Consider the following 20,945-nt stretch of genomic DNA (forward strand, 5'->3'; position numbering starts at 1 on the left):
AACCAATTTAAATTTTAAAAAAAAATCTATTAATTATTTAAAATTTAAACCCTATTGATTAAAAATCTATATTTTTCGACAACAATAACAATTTTTACATTTATATCACTTTTTACACTAACAAATAAGCATGTTCCATCAATAAAGAGCCATTTTCAAAATTAAAAAAAAAAAAAGACAATTTCGGTAAAATGCTTTTAAGCATAAAAAATGGAATAAAATTGTTTATGATAATTAAAAATAATTAAATTAATTAAGTTTTATTTTTTAATCACATATGATTATTGAAAACAGTACCCGATGCAGTACCATTACCGGTCATGTACCATCACATCAAACGGCCCTTTTAGTTTAGCTTTTTCTACTTCCACCAAAACCCGCCCTAAACCCTAACCCGTTACCTTTTGATTCATTCGAAAGAATGAACAGACGAAGCCTAAAGACTCTTCTTAATCACTCAATTTCATCTCTCATGTACCCGTCAAAATCCTCTTTTTTCATTTCTCATTCATTCAATTTTTCCCGCCAAAATCTGCTGTCTGTTTTCGCCCGGTTCATCTCCGACTCTTCTCCCTACCATCTTCCCGGATTGATCGACCCAGACGACGCCGTTTTGGCCGAGGCTTCACGGGTGGAGTCCGTTTCCGCGGAAGAATTTGGATTTCTGCGGGACTCTTTGATGAATTCAGATGCTAAGTCAGTGCCAATATATGATGCTGGTAAGTGCTCCAACGATGCCGTTTTAATTGCTAATACGATATTGGGTGATAAAGATGGGTTTAATGATAGAACTCTGAAGTCTCTTAGGCAATTTAGAGGAAAATTAAGTGAATCAGTAGTGGTTGATGTGTTGAATTTGCTTAAAAACCCTGAATTGGTTGTTAAGTTTTTTATTTGGGCGGGTAGACAGATTGGGTATTCACATTCGATGCCTGTGTATAATGCATTGTTGGAGCTAATAGAATGTGATAAAAGTGAGAGAGTTCCAGAAGAATTTTTGCGTGAAATAAGAAATGATGATAGGGAAGTGCTTGGGAAGTTGCTTAATGTGTTGATTCGTAAATGTTGTCGAAATGGGTTGTGGAATGTGGCTTTAGAGGAGTTAGGGAGGTTGAAAGACTTTGGGTATAAGTGTACACGAGCAACTTATAATGCATTAATTCAAGTGTTTTTAAGAGCAGAGAGATTAGATACAGCTAATCTGGTTTATAGAGAGATGTCGGATGCAGGGTTTAGTATGGATGCTTTTACTTTAGGTTGTTTTACGCATTCCCTTTGCAAAGCAGGGAGGTTGAGGGAAGCAATGACATTGATTGAGAAGGAAGAATTTGTGCCGGATACAGTCCTTTATACGAAAATGATATCTGGGTTGTGCGAAGCTTCACTTTTTGAAGAAGCTATGGATATTCTGAACAGAATGCGAGCTAGTTCTTGCATTCCTAATGTTGTAACATTTAGGATTCTCCTTTGTGGGTGTTTGAGGAAAAAAAAACTTGGCAGATGTAAAAGGATTCTCAGTATGATGATTTCAGAAGGTTGTTATCCAAGTCCTAGGATATTTAATTCTCTTGTTCATGCTTTTTGTAGGTCAGGGGATTACTCTTATGCCTATAAGTTACTTAAGAAGATGGCCCAATGTGGGTGCCAGCCAGGTTATGTGGTTTATAATATATTGATTGGAGGCATATGTTCCAATGAGGTGTTGCCTGGTCCTGATGTGTTGGATCTGGCTGAGAAAGCTTATAGTGAAATGCTTGATGCAGGGGTTGTCCTAAATAAAATCAATGTAACTAATTTCTCGCGGTGTCTTTGTGGTGCTGGAAAATTTGAGAAAGCTTATAGTGTTATTCGTGAAATGATGAGTAAGGGATTTATACCTGATACTAGTACATATTCTAAAGTAATTAGCTATCTATGTGATGCTTCTGAAATAGAAAAGGCTTTTTCATTGTTTCAAGAAATGAAAAGAAATAATTTAGTTCCTGATGTCTATACATATACAATATTAATTGACAATTTTTGTAAAGCTGGCCTTATTGAACAGGCTCGAAATTGGTTTGATGAAATGGTAAAAGAGGGTTGTGCTCCAAATGTGGTTACTTATACTGCTCTTATACATGCATACTTAAAGGCAAGAAAGTTGTCCTGTGCCAATGAACTCTTTGAAGCTATGCTATCTGATGGTTGCATTCCTAATATTGTCACGTTTACAGCTTTGATTGATGGTCATTGTAAAGCTGGGCAGATTGATAAGGCTTGCCAGATTTATGCTAGAATAAGGGGTGATGTGGAAATTCCAGATGTAGATATGTATTTCAAGGTTGTTGACAGCAACATCAAAGAACCAAATGTTTTCACATATGGAGCTTTGATAGATGGTCTGTGCAAAGCTTACAAAGTCAAAGAGGCCCATAACGTATTGGATGCAATGTTCGCGGATGGTTGTGAGCCAAACCATATTGTGTATGATGCTCTAATTGATGGGTTTTGCAAGGTTGGGAAGCTTGAGGAAGCACAAGTGGTATTTTCCAAGATGTTGGAGCATGGATACAGTCCAAATGTATATACTTACAGCTCTTTGATTGACAGAATGTTTAAGGATAAGAGATTGGATCTTGCTTTAAAAGTCTTGTCCAAAATGCTTGAAAATTCCTGTCCTCCTAATGTTGTTATATACACAGAGATGATTGATGGTCTCTGCAAAGTTGGAAAGACAGATGAAGCCTATAAGCTTATGTTGATGATGGAAGAAAAGGGTTGCTATCCAAATGTTGTGACTTATACGGCCATGATAGATGGCTTTGGGAAACTGGGTAAAATTGACAAATGCCGTCAGCTGTTTAGTGAAATGAGTTCAAAAGGTTGTGCACCAAATTTTGTCACGTATCGAGTTTTAATAAACCATTTTTGTTCTTCTGGTCTTCTAGATGAGGCTCACCAACTTTTGGAAGAGATGAAGCAGACATACTGGCCTAGGCAATTAGCAAGCTATCGTAAGGTTGTTGAAGGCTTAAGCAGAGAGTTCATAGTCTCACTGGGGCTTTTAGAGGAGATGGAGAAAAATGATTCAGTACCAATCACTCCAGTTTATAGAATTCTGATTGATAACTTTGTAAAAGTTGGAAGACTGGAAGTGGCTTTAGAGCTGCATGAGGAGATGGCATTGTATTCATCAATTTCAGCTGTGAACAAAAGTACATATGTTTCATTAATTGAGAGTCTCTCCCTTGCAGGTAAGATTGATAAAGCTTTTCAGTTGTATGTAGACATGATAAGAAAGGGAGCTGTTCCAGAGCTGAGCACATTTGTTCATCTGATTAAAGGGCTAATCAGAGTTAACAGGTGGGAAGATGCCCTGCAACTGTCCGATGGCATATGCCAAACGGTTGGTATCTCTTTAACTTTTTTTTTTTTTCCTTCTTTCCACTATTTTATTTTGAAATCATAAAACAAGCAAACATAAGTAATCTTTTTATAGTGAAAGTTCTGAGCTAACAGGTGATGACATTCTAATTGCAGACACTGGCTTGAAAGAAGCCTTCATTAATATGGTTTTTATTGCTTCCTGTCAAAAATATGGTTGTTTTTGCTGAAAGTTTTGTTTTCAGCTATTAAAAATCCAGAATATACATTTCTTTAATTAGGCACTTGATACTTTTGTCTATTTATGTTATAAAATTTCCACTTGAGCAGAATATTAATTGGCTTCAAGAAGATGGATCTAGCTCAACCTAGGCTTTTTGTACGTTAATTGGTTCACTGTCAACTAAGAAGGCGGATCTAGCTTTAACTGTACATGTGCACTTCTCAGAGCCTAACTTTATTGGAGCAGAATTTTCAGTCCATTCATATGAAAACATGAAGACAAATGTAGCAGTTTGATCCTTTATAACTGAGTGTATATTCTTGGTGGCTTTGGTTCACCATGAGAAGCAACATTGATCAAGAGGAAGCTATATAATGGATTGCTGAGCTACAACAAAAATTTGTTGTTTGGCTATCCAAGTTGACAAAGTCAGTAATAGTATGCGCTGTTTGTTTTATATCACCTGGCTTTGCATGAAGCTGCTGCTGCTTACTGCTTATTGCTTGCTAGGCAAGACATTTTTCTTTAAACTAATTCGCCGCCAGCTATCCATCAACAATCGCAAGGTTAGTATATCTACAATCATTCTAAAGTGAACTGACTAATCTATTCTAGTTTTTATTTGTTTGAGTTTAGTAGATACAAAACAATACTATACATATCTATTTTAAGTACACAAATACACATTTTTATGTGTCATCACGTGATTAAGTGTTTCTTTATCTTGAATTCAAAATCACTCAATCACATGATGACATACACATCAAGTGTATACTTATTTGTGTATTTAAAGTGGGTATGCAGATAATTTTATTGTTGGATACATCATTGTTGTATTCTCTTTCACATGTGTTCAGCACCCAATCTTTCCTGAAGTTGTTTTCCCTTTACTTTTTTTTTTTCTTTTATAAATAATAAGAAATTTACTCTTGACAATATTATAGACTATAAACATAAAATCCTTGATGTTTAAGAAAAATATGCCTGTTGATTTCTTTTTAATCGTTTCCTCTGATACTTTATTTTTCATATGTCATTTGCTTTACCGTTCCAGCCAAAGGCCTTCATATTGATTGTCATGATGAGCTCATTTCCTTCTTTCACTGGTAATCCGGAGTTCTTTTTCAGTTGCAGTGCTCTTTGCTGATCACTTGATCATCACCTGGTCAGGTCAGTGTAGCTAACTTGTATATGCATCTTTGACATTTGTGAAAATTTATTCAAACTGATGCAAATATACATTCTAATATTCTCCTCTGATAACTATATTAGATAACACAAATTAATGATGAATAATTTCTTATAAAAAGTTGTCAATGTCTTAGGGTGGTGGTTTTGAATTTTGCTTGACTTTTTATTTTTTTTCTTCTTTATCTGCTAGTAATATGTGATTTAGTTTTTTAATTGTCATTGAAAGTTAAAACTCTCTCTGCAAGATCAATTGTGTCCTTTTTCTTAAATATTCCATTCCATTTATCATCTCATGCACTATTGCCATATTATGGCCTTTAAGCCATATTGCTTGGTTTCCTATTTCTTAGACAAACTTTACTCTTACTATTTTCAGCAGTGCTTATCGATTGTGATGTGCTTCTTCATCTATAATTGCTTCTATAAATTTACCATTTGTTATAGTCCTCTTATATTTGTTGCATTATTGACATTTTTCAATCAGATTTGGTGGGTACGGAATATTGCACCATGCTTTATGATGAGCTATCTTGCTAAGTGCTCATAAGTCCTAATAGACAAGGCCCTTTTCCAGCCCTGATCAAACTTCATGTTTCGGTGCAGTAATTTTTGCTCTTTAAGCTTTCCAAAGCAGCTCATCTTCAATCTTTGATGCTGCGAAATATGAGAAAGCTCCTGCAATTGCTTACATCCTGCCATTTACAGTGAGTTCTTCATCCCTTTATACACTTCAATAAAGCTTAACACAAATCAACTGGATTTGGAACAAATATTGATTAATTTTCTTAAGTTCCTTATTATTTGGGAGGTAAAAAGGGGCTGTGCTCATGCATTATGCAATTTTATACTGGAGTTCAGAGTTGAGAAGTGCTAACACCTTTGTTTAAGTCATGGATGGAGTTATGTGCAATGTAATATGCACCGAACTTTGAGTATCCAATTGGGTATCCAAATGATGGATCATCATGTGATTAGGTGATTTTAAATTAGTGATAAAATAACACTAACTATATAATGACACATTATTTGAGTATCCAATTGGATATTTAGAATTGGGTGCACATAATTTTATTGTGGAGTTATATGAACTCAAAGAGATACTTCTCGTTCCCATTTTCATATTTTGTTGAAATTTAGCCACACCTTTAACTAAATCAGTGATCGATACATTGATAATTTTGAATTATGCATGTGGAAGTGGATTGGGGTAAATCATATTGAAAAATCCGTTAACTTTCTGAAAATATGTTAGAAGTTTGAGAGCATGCATGTCTAAATCTGACATTTGAATTTCAGATCATGGTGTGCTTAGACAAAGCCTATCAATGTTTATAATCTGTGGGGCATTCCAGCGATTCACTGGATCAAATTGCTCGGTTAGATTATTGACATTGATGAAGCAGATATTCTCGATGAAACTATGCAGGGAAACCGTCTGTCAAATTTGGTGGCAAATGAATTGACTTAAATTTATAGGTTCAATTCCAACTTCAGTTGACAAGGAAAAATCTTCTCACAGTTGAGAAGTGTTACAGAGAGCGTAGAGCCCTTGTTTCAGAGAACTGAGCATGGAATGAGGCACCACTTTGAATGCATCTTTTCACTCTCTGTTAGAATGCTTGTTCCTGTTTTAAGGGAGGAATTATTCTTTTTCTATAGTTTATAGATTGCTTTATGTTTATAATAAATAAATTATATTAAACTAAAATTCTTAGAGATTATTAAAAATTATTAATGTTTCATTTCTTGATCTCCAATTGCAGAGTTCTTAAGATCTTCAATAGAGTTTCCTCTTCTACTTTTTTGGTATAATTCAATGCTTTTAAATCTAGATCGGGAGATTGATATGGTCAAAGGTCCAATTTAGATTGTGATAGAGCTAACTAGTCAAACTTATAATAGATTAAATAAATATTATAATAATATTTAATCAAATAAAATTATAGTTTGGTGGTATGCGATGAATCATGGTCAAACATGAAAGGGTTTTGTAATGTATGTGTCGTTGGGTTGCTATATTAACCATGATAATGGACGTAAAAGGTTTCACAATACGTGCGTAAACATATTGACATAGTTGTAAATAGATCTTTCTTATTGTGTAGTCATATCACCAAGTTTGTATAGAAATTAAGAATCCTTAAAACCTTTCGATTTAATTTTCGGTAACCTCAAATCCTATTGGTAAATATTTTCATTTTTTGAAACAAAAACACTAAAAAAAAGAAAAAACATGTGGCATCTTGGTTCAAATAGTTTGGTTTATTGTTATAATATTATCTACTTTAGATACATAATCTATCATAATTTTATTTTTTGGTTTTATAACTTAAAACATGTTTTAATAGCTTAAGAAACTCACAAGTTATATTATCATAGAAGTCTAATATCTTTCTCTTGATTTGTCGATGTAGACTCTTAATATCTATTTTGTGTTTTGAGAATATAGGATTTGCCTAGAGGTGTCACATTTAACCTCTCCCCCCTTACGAGACTTAATGTCTTCGTTGAAATTTGTTTCACTATTGCTCAAGAGGACAAACAGAGTGACTTTAATAACATTTGTAACATTTTAATCCAAATAACTTATTCACTGTCAAGATATTGTCTACTTTAGATACATAGTCTATTATGGTTTTATTTTTAGGTTTTAGAACCCAAAACACATCTTGAAATAAATTCATATACTATTTAACTAGTATTATGTTAGCATTTTCAAATGATGTAGGATTCACATACAAATTTAACATCTTTCTCATGTTTTGACGATGTGAGATTTGTCTAGAAGTGTCATTAACACCATTCTATTCTCTCAATAGGAGTGGATCTCTCAATAGCAAATCGGTAATAATCCATTATTGCATGAAAAAGGAGATTGTAAGGGGATTCTTAGGGGGCGTTTTGTTTGCAGAATGTTTTATGGTCAAATAACTATTTCCCACCAAGGTTTGATGCAAACCCAAATTTTCATCTATTAATTATTAAAAATTCAAATATCTATTTGTATATTAAATTTTGTTGTAACTGTTATGAGTAAAATTGTCATTTATCAAAATATTTTAAAAAAATTAAAAATTTATCACATTTTTCTCCTAAGTTTAAAAATTTTTCCCTTACCCAAAGTTTGAAAAATTAACATTTTTCTCTAAGGTTTTTCCAACCACTATTGTCAGTTGTTAAAGACAGTGATAACTATGTTCTCTCTTCCTCTCGACTTCTCTCTCAATCTCAATCCATTTTCAGTTATCTTCGTTGACCAGTTTCATTGATTAGTGACGATCGAAAATAGAGTGAGACTAAGATAGAAATTGGGAGAGAAGGAGAATGTCATCATCATTGGTGGCAAATGGTGATGGCTGAAAAATCCCTAGGGGGAAATATTGATTTTTCAAATTGTAGTTGAAGGAGAAATTTATTAGATTTTTAAACTTAAGGGGAGAAATATTCTAAATTTTTAGTTTTAGACTGGGCTAAACTAGGGTTGGGCTCGGGCTTGAGCTCATCAAGCTCGCTTAATCACATGTTCATGTTCGACTCACTTGATTATTTTACTATTTGTGATCAATTCGCACTCGCTTTAAGCTTACATTTCAGGTTCACTTCAAAATATATAAATGACTAAGATGAGTAGTAAATTCATAAAATAGATTGCAGAAATATCCATACACAAGTCTTTCTGGTGAACAGTTAAATGAGTGACATAGCAAAAAGTGGAAATGTCTTTAGAGCTAGAAAGAAAGAAAGGAGAGCACGAGAATGCATTTAGGGTTGGAAACGACGTCGTTTGTTAAGGGTTTAAGGCTTCAAGTAAGTCATGCTCAGCTCTTGAGCCGAGCACAACTCTAGTTTGAGTTCAGACTCAAGTTCGTTTCTGGTTTTACTTTCTATCTCATGCTTGATTCGCATTTGTTATTTCAGGCCCGTGTTTAGACTCATTCAAGCTAAACTCGTTTCAAGCTTGAATAAGTTTACTTCGAATCCAGTCTTATATGTATATATGTATGATACTTTTGATGAGTTTTGCTCATAGTTTTTACCTATAAACAATGATAAATTTTTTGTAATGCATGATACTTTTGATAAGTTTTGCTTATAGCTTTTACTTTTAAACAATGAGAAATTTGTCTTTTTCAATTGGAACTCTTAATTAGATGGTAACCAATTTCTATAACTAGAAGATTTCCTCTACTTTTTCATAATGAACATCAAGGATATTAGAAACGGGAATAAAAGCTTAGAAAGGTGGACTAGGTTTCCATTGCAAGAGAGATAGATTTTTATAAAAATTCTTAAAAGCCTTGTGTAGTTTGTGCCTTATGAACACAATGAAAAAGCTAGCAATTTTGCTTGTTTTGATTTCATGAGTGAAAATAAGAATTATCTTGTTTAATAAGGAATTATCATTTCATTTGTTTGTTGAACAATTAATAGTGCAATTGTTTCTAGTTCACCATATTATTTGTTATTGATCTCCTCATTGTCAAGCATCATTTACTTTCCAATCCCAAAATCTTCTTGGAAAAAATATAACAATTCAAACGTAAGATAGATAGCGCATGAATAATTTGATTATTCTAATTTGATTGTAAATTTTTATGAGGATACATGTTTTTCCCTTTAATATGTGAGGAATTTATTAGTTTATACTCACATCACTTTTTATATATCCACAACAATTTGATTTCCATTAGGGCTTATTGTTGATGAGAACCTTGCACTGGTAGAATTTAAACAACATAAGAGTCATAAATCTTTGTATTAATATCTAAGTTTGAATCTTGAATTATGAAGTCAAGATCAGAGTGTTTTGAATCAGTTTTTGAAAACAAAGATTTGACAATATGGGATTTGAGACTAACCACCTGAGAAATCTAGTTGATCACCTTCTTACTCTTTCTTTGAGGATAATTCTTAAAGAAGTGTCCCTTCTTGTTACATACGAAACATTGATCATGTTTTCTTGAAGTTTTTTTTCTCCTAAAAAATCTACAACGAGGTTTGGTTCTTTTGAGGAAGTTAGACTTCTTTTTGAATATGGGATTATATCTTTTATGATGTTTCTTTCTACGAGTTTTGCATTCACAATGGCTATCCTTATGAGAACATTTGATTTGTAGGCTTGGCCTGTCATAAGTCTTGCCAAGTGTTTTTCCCAATTTATCAACATTAGATAAAAATTTTGACTTGTTATATAACAACTTAATATTACGTTCACGTAAAATAAACTAATCCAAAAATAATGGTTAAGAATAAAGATCTAACTCTCAAATAGTAACATGGGTCTAATACCAAATAATACAAAGATAACCAAGGTATGTCTAGAAGTTAGCGAAACAAAATGAGTGTTTCTAAGGTATGACCGAGGTGCCTATTCTTAACAAAGGATTCACACTATAGATGTCTTTTAATAGAAATAGGGTATTCAGTCAATTTAAACTCAACCTACTTGTTATGGTTTAAACCTAACTAAGGCAAGTCATAAGGGTATTATGTTATAGGCTAAATAGTCCTTCATCGACCTGTGCAACACTTAACAGCTCTCCAACGGCTAAGTCAACCTAAACCCCAATACGTTACCCTAAACTTGGCAGCAATAAGTTGTAACAATAGAATAGCGGAAGCCAGTAGTCAAGAACACACACAAACACTTCACACAATGTTATAAGACAAGATAATGAGCTAGGAAATATTAGTTGTACTAACTTAAGCTAATGCTTCTAAAAAAATTTTGTACAATGGTTACCCTTTTATATAAACATACAATGATATTTTAAATTCAATTATACATGAAATATAACTCAGTTACACAAAGGCCATGCAATCACTGCATGGACACCTCATTGCATATGCATTCCTGTATATGTTCTCTTTTCTGGACAGTAACCCATGCACCCCAGCATAACTGCCTTTCTCTAAACATTACTACCCTCTAACTGCATGCTTAACTTTCCCTACACAAGGCTCTGCATGGATTGGCTTTTCTGAACCGTTACTACCCCTTAGTTATATGGCTTCTATTTCTTGCAATTGTTGCCCACCTGGTTGTCTGGCTCTGCATTGTTATCATGGTGTCTTGCAAGTTGGCTCTTTAACACTTGGACTGTCTTATACTTGCTAACACACTTGGCTACTAGACTGGGTCATTTGGTCTGGCTCTCCACCTAACTTGGACTCTTTTTTAGTTGTTGGATGGTTAGGTTGGACTCCTCATCACTCTATTGTAAGCCTGTTGCCCATTTTATGTAAACTGGGCATGTGTTCACATTATAGGGTAGAGATGTGTTCTTATTGTCTATTGGGCCTTTGTCCGTACTGTTGTGTACCTAACTATAGTGCTACAGTGGCCTTGTGTCATGCCCACGAAAATTAGCTCGTGACATTCTCGCTTGCCTATTTCGTGATGCCCTTATCGCAATGGCATGATCTTGGTCCCGATCTTTATTAGCCCTTTTTGGCATGTTACGTTCCTTTGAGCGACTTGCACTACTATGTTGCTTCCCCGAGCTGTTTTTGCCTATACACATCTTGAGTGACCAGCGGTGTTTCCCTTTTGATGGCCTTGACTGTCCTTGCACTGTTTGTGAATTATGGATGCATCCTCACACATCTATTAAGTCTTATGGCTTGCTCGATTGTCCCTACAACATTGCCCCCGCAACTATTAAATCTGTTGGTATTTCACCTTCAACAACACTATGGTTATGTTCCTATCCCCCATAAAAAACATAGTCTTAGTAAATGGAATGGAAACTACCTAGTGTTTGTTAATGAACTCCATGTCAAACACCATTAGATATTTATCAAGCTCCACCACAGAAAAATCTAGTCTGTTCGACTACTGTCCAAGGTAAACTTACAACCTAAGTGTGATCCCAAATATTGCTTTCGACTTAGAATTAATTGATTTCAACCACCCTGTGTGACTTTCATATTTTATCCTAAATCGATTGGCTACTTTAACCTCCCAAAAAATTGTGGGTTGCACCCATATCCATTAGTGCATAAACTATTTGTTCACAAGTTTTGGACCTCCCTATCGACCTTTGATGGCACCTAAGAGTTGAAGAGAACCCACTCTTACTTAAGATGTTTCTTCACGATCATACTACTCTTGTCGCTTTTATTGTTGACTTAGCTTCTTAATGAATGCAAATAACCTGTTGCGTATTAGACACTCTCTGACCAAATGTTGTCTATCACAAAGAAAACACTTCAAAAGTGCTCTCCCTCAACCCCCGCCTCTATTTTGATGATTTTGCCTTCGGTTTGAACTTCCCCTATGCTTGTTGTACTCTCACGCACTTTCTTCATGATGGACACGATCATGTTACTCTCGTTAATACGGGTTGTCTTGGTTTCTATAGTTTTCCCGAGCATTATCACTGTCTCGGATGCAGTCTCTCCCACCTTTTCCATAATCACCCTTGAGCTCCCTACTCCTCTTGGCTTCCTATATTTGACAAGTGATTTGGTTATTGCAATTGTTGTGTTGAGGTTTTGCAATCCCCTCCACTGCACCTCTTATTTTGCCCATGGTTGCAACCCGTCCATGAAAGCAAACAATACCTCATGCAGTAGAAAATTAGTAATCTGAAGCAACAGTTCAAAAAATTTATTTATATATTCTCAAATACTGCCTCGTTGAGTGAGGCACCGCAACTTGCTTTTAGCCTCATACTTCGCATTCTATGGGTAGGATTATGCTTCAGTTCTGCCTTAAACTAACCTTATGTTTGAATGTTGTTATTGCCTCATTCGATTTCTTCATGTCGTTTGTACCACAAAACCATAATGGTGTCCTCAAATACAAATTGGCATGATCAATCATGTTGGAATCACCCTTAGTCACTCTATTGCAAGCTTATTGCCCATCTTTGTAAATTGGGCTTGTGTTCATACTGTGGGGTGGACCTATGTTCTCACTGTTTGCTAGGCATGCATTCGTATTATTATGCACCCGACTATAGCGCTATAATGGCCCCATGTCGTGCCCTTGAAAATTAGGCCATGACAATTAATCTTAACTTTCTCCACCAAGCTGAAAAAGAACTTAAACAACTTCAACAAGAAAGATTAATTAAAGTAACTTAATCTCAATGGGTTTGGGCAACTTTCTATACCAATAAGAGAGCTAAACAAATTAGGGGTAAAATGTGCTTAGTAATAAATTACAAGCCGTTAAACTCCTTGCAAGATGATATGTTTCCCATTACAAACAAGTTGTTATTCTTTGTCAACCTAGCAACATCAAAAATACTATCAAAGTTTGAATTAAAAGCAAGGTTTCGGTAACTTGGTGTTCATCCCGATGACATGCATAAAACTGTTTTCAACCTTTTTAAATATTATTTCCAATGGATTGTCATGCCATTTGGTCTTAAAACAACTCCCTCATTATTTGAAAAGGCGATAACCAGAATCTTTGCTCCACTCAAGAGAAATGCACTCATTTATATTAATGACATATTGTTATTTTCTAAAACAGAAAAAGAGCATGTTAAGCTTCTTATGGAATTCCACAAGATAGTCAAGGATCATGGAATTATGCTTCTAAAAAAGAAGATGATACTTAATGTTGATTCTATTGACTTTCTTGGGATGAAAATCTCAAAAGGAACTTATGTTCCTTAACCTCATATTGTAATACATCTTTTTGAATTTCTTGATTTCAACCTGACAACTAAACAAATTTAGCAATTTTTGGCATTGTTAATTATGTATCTGAATTTTCTTTCTATGTTTAGTGAAATTACTACACTTTTTTACCAAATATTGAAAAAAGAATCTCCGGTTTGGTCTAAAACCAGACCCAAGCTATTCATATGCTAAAGCAAATAATTCATAAACTACCCTTGTTATGTATTCCTTCCTCTAACACTAGAATTCTATAGATAGATGCTAGTCAATAATTTTGGTCAGTTGTATTTATTGTGGAAACTACAAGAAGTAGAAAATAGTGGCCAATTTAAGTCATCTGAATAGACTTATCACTTTATATTTAAAGAAATCTTACGATCAAAGAGGAATCGAAAGTTTTGAATTTTATCTTAGTGGGTACCATTTCATCATCGAGATGGACATGCCAACATTCTAAAAAATACTCGAACCTATGGCAAAAGGACTTCTTAACCCTTAATAGGTTAGATAAAGTTAGTGGTTCTGACAGTACTTATTTAAGGTCAAACATATAGAAGGTAAAAATAATGTCATTTTACATTTCTTTACTAGACCACCTCACAAACATCCTTCTGTATTTACCTCACCCCTTTCACTATTAGACCATCTCCTCCAATATTTGTCATAGAAAAAATAGATCATACTCTGTCTTCTTACCAACCGTTTCCTCTAAGAGTCTTAGACCTTTTCCCCAAATTCCCAAAAATATACAAACACCTTTCCTATAATGAGATTGAAATATTCCACTAGCTAATGATTAACTACCAGCTTAAAGCCATTGAAGACATAGGCCTTTACACCCTAGGAGAACTCAGTATACACTTGAGTTTTCCCTACTTAACTTTGTTCTCTGTCTCTTATGTGTCTAAAGACTTTACATGGAATACCCTTTGGTTTCTTTGGTACCTCTTTTCAAAGTACACAATCACTATAAAATTCCTTCTCTCTCATGTTGTCATGGTTGAAACTTGTTGAAAAATGATCATAAAATTTAGAGTTCACTCATTTTCAAGTATTTTTACAATGGCTCTATTAATTACCATGACAGACATGCACTTTTTACCAATGCCACCTTGAATATCAATCTTATAGAGAAATCCAGATTCATAATTCTCTATTATGTTTTTTACTAGGAAAACTTAAGTTCTCAAATATCATAAGAAAATATTGTTTGATATATGTGTCCAAAAAAATGTTTATTTCCTATACAGTCTTCAAAAACTTAGAGCAGTCTATTCTCAAGAATACTATAACTTTGAAAGAAGGATATTCGAAACAAATGCGATTATTCTTGCTCAGATTTAGCCCACTCTAGTTGAAGATGCTTCATGGGAACAATATCTGAATCCCTACATTTAAAAAATCATCTAAGCTAAAAACAAGTTTTTTGAAAAGATCAATACTCAACAGTCTCATTCATGGCCCAAGATTTTTCATACCAACGAAGATAAAGATGTGACTTAAAACACATCTCTGAATACATGGCAACCTTACAACCAAAGAAGCCAACTAACTCAAGACCCAAGATAGACAACTTATCATGCTACATCGTCAGATTCTTATTCTTTCGATTGCATCGAAGATATCACCTTATCTCACAATCTAGTTTTCTATGATTTCTTTTCCCAATATCCTAATTCCCAAGAACCTTTTGAAATAAAAAAGGTCCTTAAATTGACTGATCAATAAAAAATCAATGTTATCAATGAAGAGTTAGAACCTATGCATGATGGTGACTCCAATGCATTATCTCCAATATCTCTCTAACAAGATAATAGAGAATCTTTATTGTTTGCTTTATGTAAACCATATGCTTATGTTTGTGTTTTATGTATTATTTGTTTGCTTTTGTTGTATGAGCCATTTATTCTTTGTTTTACTGTCTGTACGAGCTGCCAGCTCAATCCTCTTATGGAAGTCTTTTCTTTCAAGAGAAGACATCTTATCTTATCTTATCCTTAATTTGTTTCTCTTATATATTTTGAGTAAATTCTATTATTGAACTCATGGCAGAATCGACTTCTCTTTATACTAAAAACACTAAAACCAACTCTTAAATAAGAATATGCACTATACTTGCCTCTGATGAGGATCTTAGACATCAGAAACTATTCGAGAAGGCACCTTCCCAATCGATAACTATAACAGGTTAGGTTGAGTTTAAGTTGAGCGAATGCCCTGTTTCCATTAAAAAACCTCCATAACTTGAATCCTTTGTTATGAATAAGAATCTTAGTCATACCTTAGAAATATTCCTTTTGTTTCACTAACTCCCAGATATACCTTGTTTACCTTTTTATCATTTGGTATTAGAGCCATATTACTATTTGAGAGTTAGATCTTCATTTTTAACCTTACTTTTTGGATTAGTTTGTTCTATTTGAACTTAATATTAGGCAAATATGTCTTATTCTACTTCATATCCACAAACTGAAACTCATGTAGTGCCTACTGCATTTACTTCTTCTCTTACCTGCCATTTCTCTTATAAAATGGATTGTTTACATGAGATAAAATACCTGGATAATGAATCCAGACTACCTACAACCAACCTCACTTTTTTAAACCCATATCACAATTACTTGAAACTTTTAACCTCTTTTAAAAGAGTCATAAACACCATCATTTACCCATCAACTGTAAAAGTTAAGGAATACATCCAAAGAACCTTTTTTAGTAGTTACTAGCTTCTAGCTACAACTTTACAACAATATATCACTTTGGCATTTCCTGTTCAGTTCACTCAGGAATGGATCACCAAAGAATACACTTATCTTCACTTTGGTGCTCTGCAACTTGCTCTCACTTTTCATGGAAGAAAAAGGTTACCTACTATATCAAGGATCACTCTCTTTAACACCTGTTTTTTAAATTTTGAATATGTTAATCTTGGTATTGTTTAAACTACACTCAATGTTGGAACAATAATAATGACTCTATTTCCAAACTTTTGCATGTCATTACAAGGTCCACAACTTTGTAGTGCAATCAAAATCTAGATACAAATTACAAGTGTCATTCCCCAATGCCAGACACTTATAGCCATTATTCACTTCCAAATAGCTTACCGAGTCTAGAATCACTCTCTGGATATTGCCGCCCTTGAAGGAATCCATAATGCAATATTTTTTAATTTTGAGACAAATTGAAAGCCTTATTGTACATTAGTTCCAAAATAGATGCCAAAAAAAAAAGTTTAAGGAACTAATTCTAAATAAATGGTATATTACCTATGAACAAATATAACAGGTATCTGTATCAGCTCAATTGATCCAATCTATATCTCCATAATATAACAAATCTTCTAGTGAAAGGTTATCGATATCCTTCCAATCACTTAAAGAAATTACTTTTCCATCATTTGCTCTCTCACATAATTCACATGTGAAGAAATTTCAGAAGAACCAAAATAAGAAATTTATGGTTTCACCTTAGAAGACCCAACCATCTATCTATTTTATCCTTATGATCTAGATGATCTAAATTATAGATGTGTGTCATGTACAAAAAGATCACACCCATTTCACCTTTTGAATCAGTATCACTTGGAGAGATCCAAACGACACCTCACCCAAAGAAATAGAAAGGCCAACCAACAAGAACTATTTTATCAAATATACAAAGCAAGACTACCTGGATACGATTTTCTTGGAGATCTATCAGGAAAATATGATTTGTTGTTTATTGTGAAAAAAAAAAGATCCACAGACTGATCACCCATCTATGCCACAATCAAACTGGCCAAATAATTGCTTGAATTCAAATTCAGAAGAACCAGATGATCTTCTTCCACCTTTAAGGCAATAAATACCTATTGTTAAGGTATCAAACCAGAAACGACAAACAAAAAAATGTTTGATGTAATAGAAACCTAAGCAACAAGTTTTTCCTCTCCCCAATTACCTTATATTATAATGTTCCAACCAATGGATTTTCCTCTTTTTTAACAAACAGTAAATCCCATTTACAAAACTACACAAGTTTGAAAGGTCAAAAATCCACAAGCAATCAAAGCTGATGGAGCTCAAGAGCAAATTAGTCCAGCAGAATCAGTTTTAAACTAGCAATCTCAAAATATTGTTGCCCAAAATTAAGTCCTACTTGATATCAGTCCAACAAATTGAACAAAAGCTTGATTCTTAAACTCATATAATCATACAGCCAATTGATACATTAAGATTGAGAATCCAATAAGTACACAAAGACATCATGTCCTGTATTGCTTTCCAAATTCCTTTCCAAACATAACAACAAGAAATAAAATCTTTGAAAACTCCATTAGTTCACATGGAAGCCATGATGCAAAGAGCTCCTATGGTGGTAACTCCACCAACTTTCCCATTTATGACATATTACTTTGTTGCTCCCTCACTTTTGCCAAAAGAACCATAGTTATTTTTCATAAGTAACTTTGAAAATTACCAAAAGTTAATTGGTAACTCTTCTCTATTGATAAACAGAGCCTTAAATGCTCCATAATAGCCAAAGGTATCTTCACAATCATTACATCCAACAATCCCACCTAAAGACAAAGGCAAAACGATAATCATTTCTACTACCCCCATGGTTACTCCTATATCAAAACCACAAGACCTTTATCCTCCCCAACAAGCCATTTTTGATAACCCTATTAGTAATTATCTCATGGCATAATCAAACCCTCAAAATCTAGATTCCAATGATTTTACCAATTCCTCCAAAAATTTATTTACTTTATCAAATTATGCTTCTCATGAATCTGACCCAGAATTGCAAACAATTTTTTTGTTGGAAATTATGAACTAAGACAAATATCGTAGCCATGACCAGATTCTCTTGAAAGAGACAATCAGTCCACTATGGATCAAGATTCTCCTTAAGACCGGACGCCAAAACAACAACCTTTTACAACCAGTTCAAATTCAAAATTCCAGTATTTCACTTTAATGATGTTCTTATTTTTCAACGTAGGAATCGTATTCATGAAATGACTAGATGACTAAATACTGAACTCTTGAACCCTAGTGCCATAATTAACCAAGTGTTGTGCAATTTTGTTGCTCACTTCACAGGCACTTAAAAGAATAGTAGTTGCACTTGATCAATACAAACAAATGTAGATACTTTAACTCCTAGATATAGATCAATTTATCTACCACATTTATATTGAATTTTTGGAAAACCTAACACATATCATTGATCGAGCTTGAGAAGAATACTTCAAATTGAAATATTGTTCTCATTTCATCCAAAAACTTAGAAAAACATTTCAAGAAGGCTCGTGCTTGATTTTATCTATTTAAAGGCATCGATGATCCAAATTTGAAGTAGGCCTACCTGAACCAACTTCTAAAACCTTTAGGTAACAAGACTCTAAAGTATCTAGAGTACCAGAAAAGAATGTTGGCTTAAACATCATTGGGAGATTTGTAACAAACTATCCTAGGCCAATTACTGCTATTATGTATCAAGTCAAAATTTATATCAAGTATTGATAGATTGGGAAAAACACTTGACAAAATTTGTGACATGATAGACTTACGAATCAAATGTTCTCATAAGGATAGCCATTGTGAATGCAAAACTTGTAGAAAGAAACATTACAAAAGATATAATCTCAAATTTAGAAATAAGTCAGAGTTCCTCAAAATAACCAAACCTCACTATAGATTTTTTAGGAGAAAGAAAACTTCAAGAAAGCATGATCAATGTTTCATATGTAACAAGAAAGGACACTTCTCTAAGAATTGTCCTTCAAGGAAGAATAAGAGGTGATAAACCAGATTTCTCAAGTGGCTAGTCTCAAATCTCATGAGGTTGAATCCTTGTTTTTAGAAACTGATTCAAAACACTTTGATCTTGATTTCACAATTCAAGAGTCAAACTCAGATACTGATATAGAGATTATGACTTTTATGGTGTTTCAATGATACCAGTCCAAGGTTCTTATCAACCATAACCCTCAGTGGAAATCAAATTGCTTCTGCACAAACATGACAAACCAATCAAAGTGATAGTCTTCATCGACACAAGCGTTGCCTCTCCATTCTTAAACTTAGTGTGATTCCATCTTTATTTTGGAGACCATACAAAAAGTTCTTCAAAACTACCAACAATGAGGTGTTCTCTACTGAAACCATCAGTAAGACAATCACAATCCAACCTTTTCCCTTAGTATTTGTGAACCACAAATTCTTAGCATCATAACTTTTAGGAAAAAAATGGTAGATGTGTGGTTTTGATAATTTGATTAAAAATATGTTTGATTATACTTAGATGGTACAAGATAGACATAGTAGTGGGCTATGCTGGGTTAGCTTTGATATGACCCACCATATCGTACCCTAGACCCGCACAATAACGAGAATATAGATCCACAACACGACCCATGCTACAATGGGTCATGTCATGTTGGGCCTTTAATAGACCCGTCCATGAGCTTTTGATGGATGACTTATTAATTATATATATTTTTATTTTTTTCAATTTTTTATTGATTTTTATTATGTCTTTTGGATTTCTTATACTAAGCTTTTAGTTTTTCCTATAAGAATAATTACAAATTATTAATAAATTTTGATTTCGAACATTATCTTTTGATTTCTCGAAAAATTAATAATAAATTTATTATTACTTTTTAATTTTTTATAACATTAATGAATACTTTTGAATTCCCTTTAGATTTACTATGTAATAATAAATAAATAATAAAAAATTTAAAATAATTAATAAATATTTAAAAAAATTATGCATAATATCATATTGGGCAGGCCAGCCCATAAGCCAAACTTTAAGGCATACAACACGACCCATGAGTTACTATAATGCATATCAAGCCACCATGGGCTATGCCAAAAAAATGACGTTTGGATCAAACTGACCTCTTAACATGTCTAGTGTTAGACTTGACATTTTAAAGCATTTTGACTTTTTTTTTTATCCTTCTAATTTTTTATTAAGAACAAATAAGTTTAATCACTTAATTTTCATTAATACAAATAGATGACAAATAAAATTTTCAAATTAAAGAATAAGAAATATCATAGTCTTGGCAAGAAATAATCACCAAAATACAAATTAATTAGAAACTTCAAATTTTTATTGAGTTGAACTACTTATAAACAATTCGCAACTAATCAAATCAAATTTGAATTTGAGAATGATAGGTTTGATAAACCCGTAAATTTATGATTTGATTCAAATAAAATATTAATAAATTAATAAAAATTTTAAATCATATATTTATATAGATAAAATTTTATTTTTTGATTTTCAATTTAATAAATATTTGGTAAATTTATAAACAATAAAATTTCAATATAAAAATCTAAAAATCATAGAATTTAAAAATACATTTTTAAATCCAGCTATAGTCGACTAATCCTGTATCGTGCTGGTGCTATAACTTAAATAGGTTAGCTGAATTACACCTCTACTGGATCCTGACCCGGATCCGGTCAAAATTGTATGATGACCAACGGATCGGGTTTTCGGGTTTTCATTTAACCCTTCA

At 33.4% G+C, this 20,945-nt stretch overlaps 1 protein-coding gene across 3 annotated transcripts; it reads left to right on the forward strand.

Moving 5' to 3' along the window:
- The first annotated feature begins 349 nt into the window (after nt 1-349).
- On the forward strand, nt 350-6,575 carry LOC123205696 (pentatricopeptide repeat-containing protein At1g06710, mitochondrial-like). 3 transcript variants are annotated; one of them, XM_044622716.1, is made up of 6 exons: nt 350-3,233; nt 3,324-3,385; nt 3,694-4,152; nt 4,641-4,756; nt 5,262-5,481; nt 6,074-6,575. In XM_044622716.1, exons 1-3 carry the CDS (start codon nt 422-424, stop codon nt 3,733-3,735), a joined length of 2,916 nt encoding a protein of 971 aa, XP_044478651.1. In that variant the 5' UTR covers nt 350-421; the 3' UTR covers nt 3,736-4,152; nt 4,641-4,756; nt 5,262-5,481; nt 6,074-6,575. The 3 variants fall into 3 exon arrangements, with proteins under 3 accessions (XP_044478651.1, XP_044478649.1, XP_044478650.1); XM_044622714.1 differs by having other exon boundaries at nt 351-3,385; XM_044622715.1 differs by having other exon boundaries at nt 351-3,385; nt 5,381-5,481.
- The last annotated feature ends 14,370 nt before the right edge of the window (nt 6,576-20,945 follow it).

This window comes from Mangifera indica, unplaced genomic scaffold (genome assembly GCF_011075055.1).
Source record: "Mangifera indica cultivar Alphonso unplaced genomic scaffold, CATAS_Mindica_2.1 Un_0013, whole genome shotgun sequence".
NCBI lineage: Eukaryota > Viridiplantae > Streptophyta > Magnoliopsida > Sapindales > Anacardiaceae > Mangifera > Mangifera indica.